This window comes from Pleurodeles waltl, chromosome 2_1 (assembly GCF_031143425.1).
Source record: "Pleurodeles waltl isolate 20211129_DDA chromosome 2_1, aPleWal1.hap1.20221129, whole genome shotgun sequence".
Taxonomy (NCBI): domain Eukaryota; kingdom Metazoa; phylum Chordata; class Amphibia; order Caudata; family Salamandridae; genus Pleurodeles; species Pleurodeles waltl.
In genome coordinates this window covers 125,004,322-125,019,843 of record NC_090438.1, presented here as the reverse complement: position 1 = coordinate 125,019,843, position 15,522 = coordinate 125,004,322, and the positions used below count along the sequence as shown (strand labels likewise).

The 15,522-nt window shown below is 42.1% G+C and overlaps 1 protein-coding gene across 6 annotated transcripts in view; it reads right to left on the bottom strand.

Moving 5' to 3' along the window:
• Window positions 1–15,522, bottom strand: part of ACSL4 (acyl-CoA synthetase long chain family member 4) — a 173,273-nt gene that overhangs the window by 30,017 nt on the left and 127,734 nt on the right. For all 6 annotated transcript variants that reach the window (XM_069211456.1, XM_069211482.1, XM_069211466.1 and 3 more), the window contains exons 9-10: window positions 13,521–13,592; window positions 11,139–11,278 (exon numbers count right to left, since the gene is read on the bottom strand). In XM_069211456.1, the coding sequence (XP_069067557.1) occupies window positions 11,139–11,278; window positions 13,521–13,592 (212 nt within the window). The remainder of the gene's footprint in view (window positions 1–11,138; window positions 11,279–13,520; window positions 13,593–15,522) is intronic.

Genomic DNA, 15,522 nt, shown 5'->3' with positions numbered 1-15,522 from the left:
TTTTGTTTCCACATACTCTTCTTTATGCAGGGCCATCTCCTTAATCATGTTCCTATGACAGAGGATTCCCTGCGCCAACTGGGAGTGCTCCATTTCATATCTTACCCTACCCTGCTCCAGGGGGTCAGTGTCTAGCAGGTACACCCAAGCCAATCTCCTACATGCCCAACTGCAAAGTAGACCTGGATTTCCTATGGGGCTGGGAGGTGGGTGGTTTGAGCAGTCCCATTGTAGTCCTGTGACACTGCACTTAGTCCTTGGCTAACCAGACGCACCATCATGCTTTCCCCAGCTGCATCTTAATGGTGGACTCTTCCTCATCAACAGAGGCTCTGGGTCCATGACCCCTGATCAGTTTCCACGATTCCGGTCATCATATCTGATTTTAGGTGTGGACGAAGAGGTGTCCCGGCACCACCGGTGAAGAAACAAGCCCAGACCAAAACCTTTGAGACCCTTGTTCTTTGTGGGATGCTGTCTCCCCCCTTAACATTCTCTGCACAGGCTGTTCCTTCACCACCACCACCCTCTGTCTCAGACGGGGATCCCACTTCTTTCTCTCAGGTTTTCATCTAGTCACCTCCAGGGTTTTCCACAGACTACTACATGTCAACTGCAACTTTGATCTGGATCTCCATGAATGTTAATGGCATGTCTCACATTAAACATAGGACAATCTTACAATACTTTCTTATGAAACATGAAGACATAGCCTTGTTACAGGAGACCCACTTGTCCCAGAATGACTAGTCTACGCTTAAACAGGAATGGGTGGGCACAGTCATTAGCAGCAGCAGAATTATCGTTGAGAGGCATCCTCCTCAAGTAGCTGCTCAAAAAAATGTAGAGTGGCCATACTCTTAGGAAACAGCCTCCTATGTAAACCATTAAAAAGTAGGTCAACATGGAGGGCCATTGGGTATCGGTCAAACTATGGACTATAGATAAAACCTTCGTAGTCAACTCTGTTTATGCCCCAACTGTGGATAAAACCCAGGTCTTGGCCAGACTCCCACACCTTCTATCCTACTTTCGTAAGATGCTTGAAGAAATTGTGGATGATGTTGAAGGAATCAGCGTAGCATGGCATGGACTGCCACTACTGAATGGAGTGCTATTAGTAGCAAGGTTTATGATGAGGCAAATTCAAATGATCTAATGTTGTCTACATTAAAGAAGTAAATTCAGAGTGGTTGGCCAGAAAAAAAAAAAAATTAGGGCAGAGTTGAGGAATTTATTTGAATTACGCGACAAATTATCAGTGATTCAAAACAAGGTTGTGAGGGGTGATAGGATTTTACCACCAAAAATATTGAGGGATTCTATTATCAAAATAAACCATGACGGGCATTTAGGCATTGTTAAAACTAAATTGAAGATTAAAGAAAATTACTGGTGGCCAGGTATGGATTTTGATATTGAGAGAATTGTTAGGAATTGTGGCATATGTTTGAATGCAGATAAATCACTGGTGCCTTTGAAGCCAACGTTACATCCTGTTCCGTGTCCTGAAATGGCTTTGGAAGTTATTGGAGTTGATATGATGGGTCCAATTATTGAAGATAATGTAGAATGGCACATTATAGTGGTGACTGAATATTTTTCAAAATGGCCTAAAGTTAAATTTGTTAATAAGACCAATTCTGGAAACCTAGTGATGTTTTTGGATGAACTTTTCCAGAGGGAGGGTCTGCCTAAATAAATTATTACAGACAATGGCGTTCAATTCAAAAGCGGGGAAATTGAAGAATTTCTGAATAGGAATGGCATCGAACACAAATTAGTGTCTGTTTATCATCCAAGTATAGTGGAGAGATTTAAATCGAGCCATTGAAGACTTGTTGCAGCTAGCTAAATATAAAAATGTTGATTGGAAAACCGTATTAAAAAAATGATTTGGATGTATAGAACTCCCCAAACTCCATTTATGAAGGACAATCAGGGTCGGTTAAGCAACTCTAGGCTGAATGAGTGGTGTCCCTCCGAGGTAAAACAGAAAATTCCAAAATCTCAAGAGAACTATAAAAGTTATGTGGACTGTAACAATGGAGCTAAGGAAATAAGCTTAAAGAAGGGCGATTTAGTTTGGGTTAATTTATCAGGTAAAGTGAAGAAAGTAGACAGCAAATATTCTGAACCAAGAACAATTCTTGAGGTTTATAAAAATTCGGCCAAAGTGAGAGATGGCCGGGTTTGGCATATGAGTCGCTTTGCAAAGTATAAAGGGGAATCAACTATTGTGGGTAAAGATGTTACAAAGGACTTTACAAAAAATTATTTTGGGTTGGATGCTGTTCAAGCTTTTGATGATTGCACTCCTACTGGGAATGAAAATAGCAATTAAATGGAAGAAGGAAGTTCTTCATAGGAGGATGCCTGTGCTATCAATGATAGCTTGGGACAAGTTGTGAGGAATGAAACCTATAAAAGTAAACAAGGTAAAATCATCAAGAAACAGGTACATTTACGAGATTACATTGTGAAGTAGAATTTCCTTAAGCTTGCGTATTTGTTTTTTATTCTTCTGTTCATTAGATAAAGGGGGAAGATGTGTTAAGTTGTTTGTGGAATGTAAGTAGTGCCCATAGGTAGAATGCTGTGAGGTAGGATAGAATGTGGTAGGTTGAGAGAATGGGTGACTGATAAGATGCGGGGGAGGACAGTTTGTGCTTACATTGGAAGGAGTCACAGGTGTTGGCGTTGCTGAAGAAGACTTATAATAAAGATGTTTATACAAATCTACAACTGGTCAGCAGATTCACAACAATAGTGGACTCTAATCTTGACCTAGGTGTGATGGCGATGTCCTGAAAGGTTGCTCAAAGTTATGGGCCTCCCTGCTAATTACATCACAAAGCCCCATTATGACACAATGCAGTCCTCTGCATTGGAGGGAAAATATTCTATTGGGGGTCCTGGCACACCAAGGGACTCAAGTGAGTAGACCAAACGCTTAAGCCGCTCCCTACTCTTCAGACACACTTTGACCTGAGGACCAGCAGCAATCATCAATTAGCTCATTATCCGTGAGCAATCTTTGGGACCCAGCTAATGGAGTTTCTGGTTTTGCCTATGCTTCAATACCATCATGCCTTGGGAGGACCGGGATGTAGTCACTAGATTTCCAACTATATTAGCATGGCAACCGGTATTGGGTAAAGATATTTGCAGGAAGAGTGGACGTCTACTGGCTGACCATGACAGGGATCTGGGAAAATCCAGGCTGAAGTTCCTCTACCTTCATGATTGATATTGGTCACCATGGAAACCTTATAAGGGCCAAACACCTACCCCATGACCCTTGCTGGAACTGTAATACAAACCATTCTAACTTATATCATATCCTTTGGTTACAGCCGAAAATAGCTGGATACCGGGCAGCCATGCCGTCTCTTCTCTGCCTCTATGACCCCTTTCCCATCCCATCTCCTCAACTCCCCAGCTTGGCCTTCTACATGACCTGACGACACACGAACACAGATGGTTAGCAACATCTCTTCCTGGAATTGGACGGTAACCCTCTGACTCCACTCTTGATATTTTAATGTGATCTTCTTGGGTCCCCTAAGGTGTGACTCTGCATTACTATTAAGGACCGCCCATGTTGAACCTTCACCATCTGCAACAACTCGCCTTCTCCTACTCATGCCCCCTTTTCCACCACCCACTCGTATATTTCCCTTCACTCATGTTTACCTCTTTATAGTACCTAGTTACTCTCCTGCTCTGTCTGTTGCAAAAGGTCACTGGTACCATTTAGTTCTTCACCTCATAATGGTTATTGTAAAGTTGCTATTGTCACTGTCAATTCAGGATTGTACTCGTGGTACATAGCTGCGATGCTGTCACTATCACCTTGGCTTATCACTCGTGTTGCAACCTGCAAATACTGGCCTGTATATAAATGCTGCGAAAAACAGAAAACCATAGCAGGTGTGTCTTTCTTTAGCACATTTACGCCACATAAATTGCAGCCATAGAGCCAACCACCAAGGGTCACTGCACTCAGAGGCTACAGAACAAAGTTCACCCATATAAAAGCTTTAACAAAGCAGTCTCTCTGGGTCATGTTTCCTTCGATATGGGAGACATATGGTTTAAGTTTTAAAAGTTGCCCAGGGGCTGGGAAGGCTGCTGAACTGCTGCCAGCCCCCAAAATATCAGTTGGTGGTGCTCCTGCCCTTTTCTGGGTCACCACAAGCAAGGAAAATCTCTAGAGTATGCCCCGTAGGCCATTATGGGATGCTCCTGTGAAGCTAAGCAATTTTTAAAATAATAGCTTTTGCCATGGTTCTTTTCTTCCATACAGCTTGGCAATGCTTGGATTTTGTGTTTCTTTATTATTTTTTTTTTTATGGGGTACCCTTGTGCCACCCGGGACTCCCCCAGCCATTTGCCATTGTTGGCACAGTGAGGAAAACCCACTCACAAGGTACCTGGCCAGCTCCTCACCTGTCCGGCACTGCTCATGTGGGAGCCGGCATGCTCCTTTCCCCACACTGACTTTACTCACTGACTGTTGCTGGCCCGTCACCCCAGGGAGTTGGAGTGCCCCAGGAGAATCTCACAAGCGCCTGGCCCAGGGAATAGGGCCTCCGGACCCAAAGGAAGATGGGGGAGGTAGCTTCACATACATCCCCCCACCCCCTCCCTGAAAATTATTAAATACTTAATCTTGCACTGACCCCCAGGGGCAGCTGTAGACAGAGCCCTCAGTCATTTAGGACATCAGGGATCTTGTCCTCTCAGCTGTCCATGGTGTTGCCACTGTCAGAGTCCAGGTCCAAAGCCTTGCATGCTACGGGACGCCACCTTTATGCCCATTCCAGCATGTGGGTGGGGGTTTTCCCCTTTATTTAACACACACAGCCCACCCATTCCAGCATGTGGGTGGGGGGTTTTCCCCTTTATCACACACACACACAAAATCACCCACCCTCCTTTGCTGGGTATGACTCATAGCCAGCTAGTGACAAAACAGCTGGTGTCAGGTTTCCTGTCATGACAGCCCATCGGGTCCACACATAATTTGTGCACTGTCTGGACCAAATTCACATTCCCTAGCGGGAGTGCGATCACCAGCACAGGCAGCTAGAGACTCACAGAACATTTATGCTGAATAATGGCAACTTTCAAAAAGTGACATTACGAAAATAATAATGTAAAATCTGACAAATCATTAAAGAGGACTTAAAATAATTCAAAATGGTGTAAAGTGTTTTTATAGCTTCAACCAATCCGAATTTAGCATTTGATAAATGCAACAATGTAGCACAGTGAATCCCTATGGCAGCAGCCACTGTAATCAACATTAAATTCTACGTGCCCTACTTTCAAATGTCCGCACCCTGGGTTCATGGGCAATAAGGCCTAAATGAGGGGAGATTAATAGTCGAAATGGAAGGTTTAGGTCTGTCAAAAGGCGTATTTTGACAGGTCAAATTTGCAGTTAAAACTGCCAAAGGCAGGTTCTCTGTGCAGCTACCAGGCTACTATTCTCTTACATACAGCCTGTACCCGCCTGCATATGTGTAATCAGCGCAGTGCCCCTTACCCTAGCTGTGCTGCAGCAGCCTTATCTTAAAGGGCGGATACTGATGGTAAACACAAGCAGTCCAATTTATCAAGAAATTGCTGGGCGTGAGACTCCGGTAGGGAAAAATCGGCCACATCATAGTTCCAAAACCAGATGATCAAAAAAAAAAAATATATATATATATATATATATATATATATATATATATACACAAATTTGTTTGTACCACTGATGGAACCCATTTACAACAGGGCTTTTAGTTTTGCCAGGCAGCTGACAGCAGGCTGGTTTCAGGTTTAGCGTATCAATGGCTTTTTATCGGTATTACATTTTGTGTTATAAACCAAGTGCTTCAGAGTCTTCCGCTCATTCTTTTGCTTTACAAGCAAGAGCAGAGAAACTATACACACACAATAGGTTTTATGGTGCACTGGCAAACCATTAACATCCAGACCCACTAGGGATACATTTTATTAGTTTATTTTATTTGATGTGCAGTCTACATAGTAAGTCATTTTGCAAAAACTGAGTGAATAGGCAGATTTTAACAGATCATACTATATTTTCTCAGCAGATGCATTTAGAACGATTAGAGCTCATTATAGTGTTAAGCAGAATATTCAGTGTAGCTCAAACAATCTCGCAACCAATAAGAATTCTACATTATCTCTAACTGTAGGTGTTCAGCATGGCCATAATTAGCCTAAAGCCATTACCAGATATCAGACAGATACCAAACAGACTTTCACAATCAACAACACTCACACCTGTGAAACACACCGTTAAAAACATGAAGTTAGTTGCCTTACTGTAATGTAATGTGATGTGCTAAAGAAAGCAAACCACTTTAAGATTGTATGGTTTAATATATTTGACCATCATCTACCCATCACCAAGCCCCAACCGTGGATAAAGCTAATCTCACAACAAATAACACATAAATGTGATTTGCTTGGGGGAGGAAATCAATAGTCACCAAGTGCATCCCATGAGTCAGTAACGTGTATAATCCGATTCAGTATCATTAACTTAAAGTAAGGGTTTCAGACAAATGTTTCAGTCTTTCACATCACCAGGAAGGAATTCGAACTCACCTTGCCTTACAAAACTGCTTAAGTGCTTAAACTTGGTGGCATCTGAAGGCATTTAGGCACGACTGTTTACGTCTTGCCACAGAATTTCAATAGATTTGAGGTCTGGACTTTGATTTGGCCATTTCAAAATACAGATTCTCCCCCCCCCCCCCAGCCATTCAGTCATATATTTACTTGTGAATTTCAGATTGTTGCTCATTTTCATGATCCACTTTCCACTAAGCTTTAGCTGTTGCTGGTACAGAGAGGAATTAACGGTGGGCTCCATACTTTGAGTGGTCTAGGCCACACAACTGAACAGCAGGGCCAAATCATCACTTGCTCGACCAATACACCTGCCGGCTGGTATTGGGCGCGTTTGTCAAAAATGTTCACTACATATCAAACATTTCTTTACAGCCAAACAACTTTACTTTGCTCATTTGTCCAGAGGTCATGGTTTCATTCAGGTGCTGTTTTGTAAACATTAGCAGCACACCATTATTCTTTTGGGTTAGGAGGACTTACACAAAAGCTATACTTGGTGCAAAGGGTAGCCAATCATTAACTCTAAGGTGTTATATACTCAGAGAGGCCTACCAATTCAAGGATGTAGCTTGGGGGTTCCTTGCAATCTGTTGAGGTATTATACGGGCTGGTCTTGGAGTGAGTTTGCAAAGACATCGACTCCTTGGTTCATTGACAACCCTCTAGATCTTTCGCCATATGTATTTTATTTTTTCACTGTGGAAATATGAACTTCATATTGTTTGTAACTAGTTTAATAGGCTTTTTTCTGCGATTAGCAAAAGAATGGTCACAGGTGGGACTACGTCCTAATGGTCAAGTGATAATGTGCACTTGCTGGCTTATTTATTTTTCTTGGAGAAAAGCAGATGCAAAAGAAATGCACCAATGGCATGGAAATTAGATATCATGTGGGCTGTAATGTGTATTAACAATACCAAATTCTGAAGAAAGAAAAAAAAACATACTTTGACAGCACCGTTGTACTCGGGCTGTGATTCAATTTAGAAGTACTGACCTATTTCATGGAAAGAAAAAGCAACTTCATGATGTTAGAAAACCTATTTTTGAAAAAAATAACGAAGTCACCCCTAAAGTACGCTTTGTACGCCCAAATGTTTTGGTGCATAATATACAAAATGGAGCATATTAAACACTTGGAAAAATATGTCCTTATATTGATCAATTACCGATGCTATTTAAAAAGTTACTTTGCACTTAGTTTGAAAACAATAATTCACAAAAAGTACTTTTTTGCTAACTTAAGTGGAAATGTAACTTTAAGAAGGAGCCCTGATGTATACAAGCCAGTGCTGCTGGAGTGACTAGGAGGAGCTGGATAAACACACTGCTGAAGGGTAAGAAAGCCACGTTCCACTTAGATCTTTTTATTGTATTGAAAAAGGCGACAGCAGGACATCGCAGCTTGTGGAGCCCTGCCAGTCTACAGCTTCCTGCTCTCCCCACTGGCGGTTTCTGAGAACTAAAATAGTGATGAAACCAGGAAGTAACTTAACTGCTTGAAATGCTACAAGGTGACAAATCTACTGTAGCTGTTAAGAGCTCTTGGCAGCTGCAGAATTCTGCCTTGATCTGGCCAAACTTCTGACCCTAAACCAGTTAATTGGGAGATCGCTGGCTTCAGCTTCTCGTCTCCTGCCCCCCCCCCCCCCTCTCAATAAGCCAAACCTCTAAAAAAGTCAGAAAGTACAATGTTTGCCTGGTGCTATCCACTTGCTTAACACATCCCATTCCATCATGGCTGGCCTGAAATCATGCCTAGAATCAGACTGGACCACAAACTGACTTCTGATTGATGCTTTGTGTATTATTGGTGCTTTGGGTCTAAAACCATTTAAAAAAAAATGATATTTTTATGTGTCTTTTTGCTGCTTAGTTTTCTTTATTCTACTAACAACTGCTTGGGAAAGTTTGTGTTTTGTTTGAGACTTTCAAACTGTTTGGTACCAACTTAAAAACTTTAGATCTTTCACAAGAGATATGTCTGCTGCTTCCGCCACTTCTTCTAGGGGTTAAGCTGAAATTATCTTAAATTGTGCTGTGAAATAGCCAGATTGTTTTTATTAAGTTGGGAAGGACGCCTCGCTTCCAAATTAACAGCACAATTTTTCGCAAGTGAAATGTGTGTGCTAACGGCCACATGGGGATAAGTTTATAATGTAGATGTGAATTGTGTGCATACCTGCACTTGATCCTCATCTGCCTACAAGAGCAACAAGCATTTGCAATGCAACGAGTCTCGCGTTTGCTGATGTTAGAGCTGATCGCGTTGTAAACTCCTAACCCGACTTTTCATCTATCGGCAAAAGTGCTTTTATGTAGGTAACCCAAAAAAGTGAAATTAAATGTGTAAAGCGCTCTACTTCTGCCAAGCGAAATCGCGTGGAAAATAGAGAAAAAAGTAGTCCACGATCAGACAGAAAACGGCGAGCCTCGCATGTTTTCTGTACTTGGTCGCTGCGCTCGAGGAGGGCTAGCCACCAGAAAAGGTATGACATGTGCGTGCCTTCGACTAATGAAAGCAAGCAGATTTCACTAGGCAAGCCCATGAACCAATGAAGGACACTGACGTGACGTGGACAGGGCTCCGAGCCCTTTTCTAGTAACTAAAGTGTCTTGCTGCGATACGCATGCGCGAGCGCATGCAACGCAGGCTCGACCCTAAAAAGGAGGCCAAACTGCAGGGATTACAGCGAAAACACTGGTCTGAATGATTTGTGTGCAGTTGGCACATGAGCTATTCGGACTGCATGCTACTAGCCATCCAAAATGGTCGAAGCACATGGCCTATTTTGAAGGGTCTCCATGCTAAGACCATTCTGACTGGATGCAGGCAGCAAATCGGAATCCAACTGGGCAGCTGATATCTCCAAGTATTGTGCATTTGATGTTCCTGGCCTGAGCAAAGGTTTTTCTATTTGGGCAACAAATCTTACCTGCTTTTTTTCCTGAAGGGCGAATTAAGACCTGTTTTTCTTCCAATTTCCGCATATGGAGTGAAAAATAAGGGGTGGTTCGGCATGGTTTACTTTTGGTCGGTCATTCTTAAGAGGTCTACTAATATTGACGTTGGGGGAATACTTGGAGAATATGAATGTGAAATATCTAATGAAAGAGTGTTTCACTGTATTTCACACTAGCTGTTTGACAAATGAACAGGGTATAGCACACAAAGACGTGCTTATGATTTAAAGTTATTTTCTTTTTGCACACAGGCCTTATCACTCAATATGTGAACCTCAAAAATAGAACCTAAAACCTCAGAGCTTACTTCATAGCAAAATACAAACCTAATGATCATAGTCACACTAAGGAGCAAAGTAAAAAAGAAAAGAAAAAAAAAAAAAAAAGTATTTTTGTTGCTGTTTTTCTACTAGGATGCCCTAGAGCAGGACCTTACAGAGACAGGGCAGATGGTGAAGAGGAGACAATGCAGACAAAAAAAGGTCCTTCATGGAAGAAGAGACAGAGGCATCCTGAGGAAGATACAAGGAAGGGAGATAGAGGCTCCCATGGGTCATGATGTTATTCGTGGAAGTGATGCTTGTTGCCTTCCACATGTCATGCAGCTTTACCTAGGAAAATAACGCAGGTGCTGGCAAATAATTAGCAATATTATCTCTGTAGGTGGGCTACTAAGCACACGCAAAACAGAGGTGATCTGTTTAAAATGCTGCCCTACAACACGAAGATCAACGGTATTTCAGCATTAACACTTGATAACATGCAAGTCTGGGCAAATCACATTTATCATGGCGCCTCATTTGTGTAAAGTAAATATATATAATAATTTAACGGAACTAGTGTGATGTATACACCAACTATACATTGTCCTGCCTAAGAGCGTCGCAATTATATGCTTCCATCACCTGTTGGTTTCTAGGATAAAGCCGGAAGCAGACACCATACGGCATGCCAGTCTATACAGCATCTCAAGCTGGATATGCTCCTCTGACCCAAAAATTTCTCTAAAATGTTCTTTCACCCTTCATAACGAGGTCCAAGAAACGTCAAGTACCTTCAAGTCCTTGGAGGGTTTTTAAGTAAACTGTATTACAGTATGCTATTTTCAAAAGCAATCATTTAAGCTAAATTTGTGCTGTGCATTTTTTTCATTCGATATGTGGACATGATACGTACATTCAACAAGCTGCTTATCTTTTCAGGCATTTTTAATTCTATTAGTATAACGTCCACAAACTAGAATTTGCTAAATTAAAAAAAATTAAATTGATAAATTAAAAATAAAATAAAAATAAAATAACATGAGAGCAATGGGTTTGCAACCACTATAGAGCCTCTGCTCCTAAGAACTGTGATGCAACAATACAGGACTTCACAAAGCACGGTTATTGTGAAAATGAAAAAACCCAGCTTCTCATTGGATACTCCAATCGCGTTTGTGTCTGTAGAAAAAGGCCATCCTTTAGCTTGTGAATAACCTTGAACAGAGGCAGAAAAGTAAAATTATCCTCACTTACACGTTACACAGTGGGGCATCGTATCCCCTTTTGATTTGATCCAATTTGTAGTCGTAGCCAAGCTTAAATAGTGTTCTCTGAATGTAGTTCATTTCTTGCACTTTGCTCATCACATTCTTATAAATACGGTCCATGATTTCCTACATTAAAAAAGAAAAAATACTTAAAACCGTGCTAAATGTACACAGACACATGAATGCTACAATACAGCTCTAAATAGGAGTAGGGTGCACTGTAGAGTACTGAAAGTTGCAAAACGTCACACACAAAGCATAGTACAAATAGTTCAGTGCAATATTAGGTGATAACCACAACAATCCCGAAAGGCAACGGCACAGATGGATAATCAACTATCTTCCACTTCATAAAGATACTGGACTTATGCTAGGTGCTGATTTAAAGTATGTAACCATATCTGCACCCTGCCTCTGCATGTGAAGGTAACTTGGTCCATTTCACATCTACTGAAATTAATCTCCCGCTTAGCGAATGATCTGTCTGCTGAGCAGATCAGGTCAGTTTCCAAAAGGTCGAAACAATCTGAAAAAATAAATAGGGTACCACTTCAAAAAGACTGTAGTTGTGGGAAATCAATAGCAACTGAGGTGGGTCCATTACTATTCCAAAGACATGTGCATCTGGTTACCTTTCCATTGGTGAGAAATGTGTGCAACTAACTCAAACCTGTATACCCAAAGCACCTTTCCTCAGCTAATAATTTTCAGTCCAAGAATTCTCTACGTAGCCAGCTTTGAAGCATGACAGAGTTACAATTATGCCACTCCTGTAGACAAACTGGGAATAGTCTCCTCCTTTTCCATCATGTTCACCATGGGAATAACGGAAGCCGTGCTGTGTTAAATTATTTGTTCTGTTCCACTGATCTAAAGCTGCAAACACAGCTTTTGTCTCCATACCAATAAAACTAATTTAGAGTTTCAATTTTTCTTATTATTAATGTTGTAGCCAATCTTTTTTCTGGAATGCTTCAGATGACCTCAAAAAGTCTTGTTCTGCTCCTCAATTGATTCATGTAGAACCCTATGAGAAAGGCTGAAAGTGATTTGTCTTTCCTAATCAACCTTTGGTATTTTAAAATCTGGATATGCATTCACCCACGCCATTTACAAAATGATGGTTGCCACTCTAAGCCTGGCTGATCAAATTAATTTCCTTCACACTATATGTCCCGCTTATGAATTCCACACAGCTCACTGACCATTCTTTCAAGGTCTCACTGGTTCACAAAGCTGATTGCTATTCGTTTGGAAGATGGCCACCATTTCTAATCTCAAAGCCATGAAGTCAGCAGGGCCAACACAGTACTTCCAATACATTGAGGATAGAGCATTTGCAAACTTCTCATGCTGCTGTTTTATTTCAACTGCTGCTTGCCTTCAAATATATTTAACACTCAAATAATAAATGAGCCTTCAGCAAAAATAGCTGCCATGCATGGTAAAGCCAAACTGAACTTGATGCCTGAAGCTCAAACAACAATTTCTAATTTTATAAGGTAATCCAAACTAGACCCGGACACTGTGTAGGTGCACTAAAATGCTGTCTATCACAGCCATTCTAATTGAAAAGACAAGTGGGGAAGATTTTTAAGCAACAAATGTCAAAAATGCAAAAAGACTGAAGCAAGTTTGTTCACATGAACCACTGCCACAACATAAGTCATGGTCAAACATTAACCGAAGGTTCAACACAGAAAAACACTGGGGCTGTGCTTGGGAGGGCCAGAAATAATCTGGCAGGGTGAGAGGAGAATCACGACCTGAAATAAGCAGGATCTCAGTCTTCTCCAGACTGAGCCTGTGGAAGTTGTTACTCTTCCACTCCACTGCTTTGAGCTCACAACTGTGAAAAATTAGGTGTCAGATGATGGGCATTTTCATCAAGAGAATCTGAGTTGCTGGAGTAGCACATACGCGTCAGAGCAAAGAAAAAGATAAAGTCAGCCAATGGGCTAACAAAGAGGTTGAAAAGTGTAAAGGCTCGCAGAGGACCCCTGTGAGAATCTACACTGAAGAGGTGCGAATCTAGAGCGTAATGAGGCAGGATACACCGCTTGAGCAGGATTAGAGTGGTAGGAAGTAATCTCCATTTGAAATCTGTTTTACAACTAAAGGGCTTTGGTCCACAGATTCTACATTGGACAATTCAGCTTAGGAGATGCAGAACCTGCATGTGTGGTAGCCCATGAATTGTGAATCTTACCTAAAATTACCAGTAAAGTGTTTTATTACATACCTGAATCTATATACTATATATACACACAGTTCCAATAAACTGATTATCGTATTGGTAGCTGACACCAACCTTTTATAAGGAACTGCTTTTATTTGGAGTTTATAAATGAAACAGATAGCTACTCACCGGCACAGCTGCCATTAAAGTGGGTTTTAACACACTACAGTCTCCTTTGCTTCCCTTTTTAATTTTACTTGCCTGCAAGAAAATAAAAATAAAATAAACACGTTGACAAAAAAGTTCAGTTAATGTATTGCAATTAACGCCACTCCAAAACGATTTAACAGTGCATGGTGAGATTCTAGGTTCAGTAGAATGTTGTGCTGGTAGAGATTATACTAATTGGAATGTTGGGAACTGCCAACTTGTGACAGGCATTTGCTGTTGGCTACACTGGAAGGAGGTGTGATCTGCGATAGTACACCTGAAACAAATAAAGACGACTACACTGTGTACATCACTTAATTGTACAGTGCTAAAATGCATTCAAGACTGCTTTTCGATTCGTAAATTTGTAAAACAAAGTTGTGGCCGGCTGACAGGGTTGCTATCAGTACTCCTTGCAGCAGTAGCTAACTGTTAATTGCCATTACAGGTCTGAAACAAAGTTAATACATACCAGCATGTGGGAAATAAGACTATTTAATAGCATCCCAATCTCACCCGACATAGGTTTGTGAATTTCCATCTCTATACTCACAGAACTTACAATGCAGGCAGATAACGTTACTTATTTAACAAAACCGACAAGCATGCTTTGTAAAAGGACCTCAGAACCATTAATTTCCTTCCTCCAACTATAAAATAAAATTGTTGGAACAGTTGTTCAGTGACAATTATTAAAACATGAAAATGTGTTATGAGGAAACTGCAGTTACCTGTACACAGATGGTAAACCTCTTAGATTTAACAAATTCACAAGGTGGCAGATTCTTGCAGGTTTCCATGAAGCCACTTCATTAGGTGCACTATGACAATACTGTACGACGTGATGGACTGCTAGCAGGGCAGGTGATGGCAAATCCTGGCACCAACTGGTCCCTGATGGGGAAGCATCAGACTAGAAAGGCTTGGAGGCTGCTTTGGCAAGCAAAAAATAAAAGGGGGGGGGGGGGGGAAGTAGTGTGGATGGAAGGGGGGCTTGGGGGCAGTGGAGTGGCTAGCCCACTGGCTCCCTGATCCACAAGGAAATTGGATTCCACATCTACGGCCACGCAGAAGCTGGGCAGGATACACAGCACAGTGGCTGTAGGGGAAAAAAGTGGTTGGGTCACGAAAGAAATGAAAAGCAGACAGGGGGACGAGGGGCAGCTGAGAGGGCCAAGGACCTGGCATTAGCCTAGGACTCTTTAAAGCGCTCGAGCGCCAAGCCTGCTTTGTATCCAAAGAGATGGGTGCCATCAAATGGCATGTCCATAGGAGTCGAATGGACATCCCCCGAAAAGCCAGATGTCCTAAACCAGGCATGGCCCCTCAAGGCCACAGTCAATGCAACTGATCTGCCAAGTGAGTCGGTCGCATCCAGTCCACATTGTATTGTGAACTTTGCTATGTCTGTCCCATCAAGAGCTTGGGAGAGAGTGGCCAGGCCTCCTCCAGGACCTGTGTCCCATAAAGTATGGGTATAATGGCCCAAAAGGCATTTGGTGTTCACAGTCCGCAAAGCCAGGCTGGAGGAAAAACATCTTCAACCCAAGCTGATCCAGCCCCTTGGATTCCCTATCCGGGGGTTCGGAAGGAAATGCACCGGGGAACGTGGAGGTTTGGATGACCAAGAAAGGAACACTTGGTCATTTGAAGCGGGTCTATGGCAGCGGGAGATAGTCATGTTGACAGGTGCCCCAGTGCTGGGTTTGGACCAGGTACTTCGCAGGATATCAGTGAGGGCTTCATTAAAGGGCAAAAGGGGTTCAGAAGTGGGAGCTCCAAGCTGAAGCACCTCTGTCAGGAAGCTAGTCTTGGCTGCCATTGAAGGCAGCTTGAGGCCCAGGTCCTCAGCTGCTCTTCTCACCATCATGGATTAGGATACCCCCTCCTCTGTAGCCACATTAGCAGGAGAAAGCATGCCAGTGTCCGGGGAAGTGTCTAGACCACTGGCCTCACTCAGGTTCATCTGCCAGTTCATAGG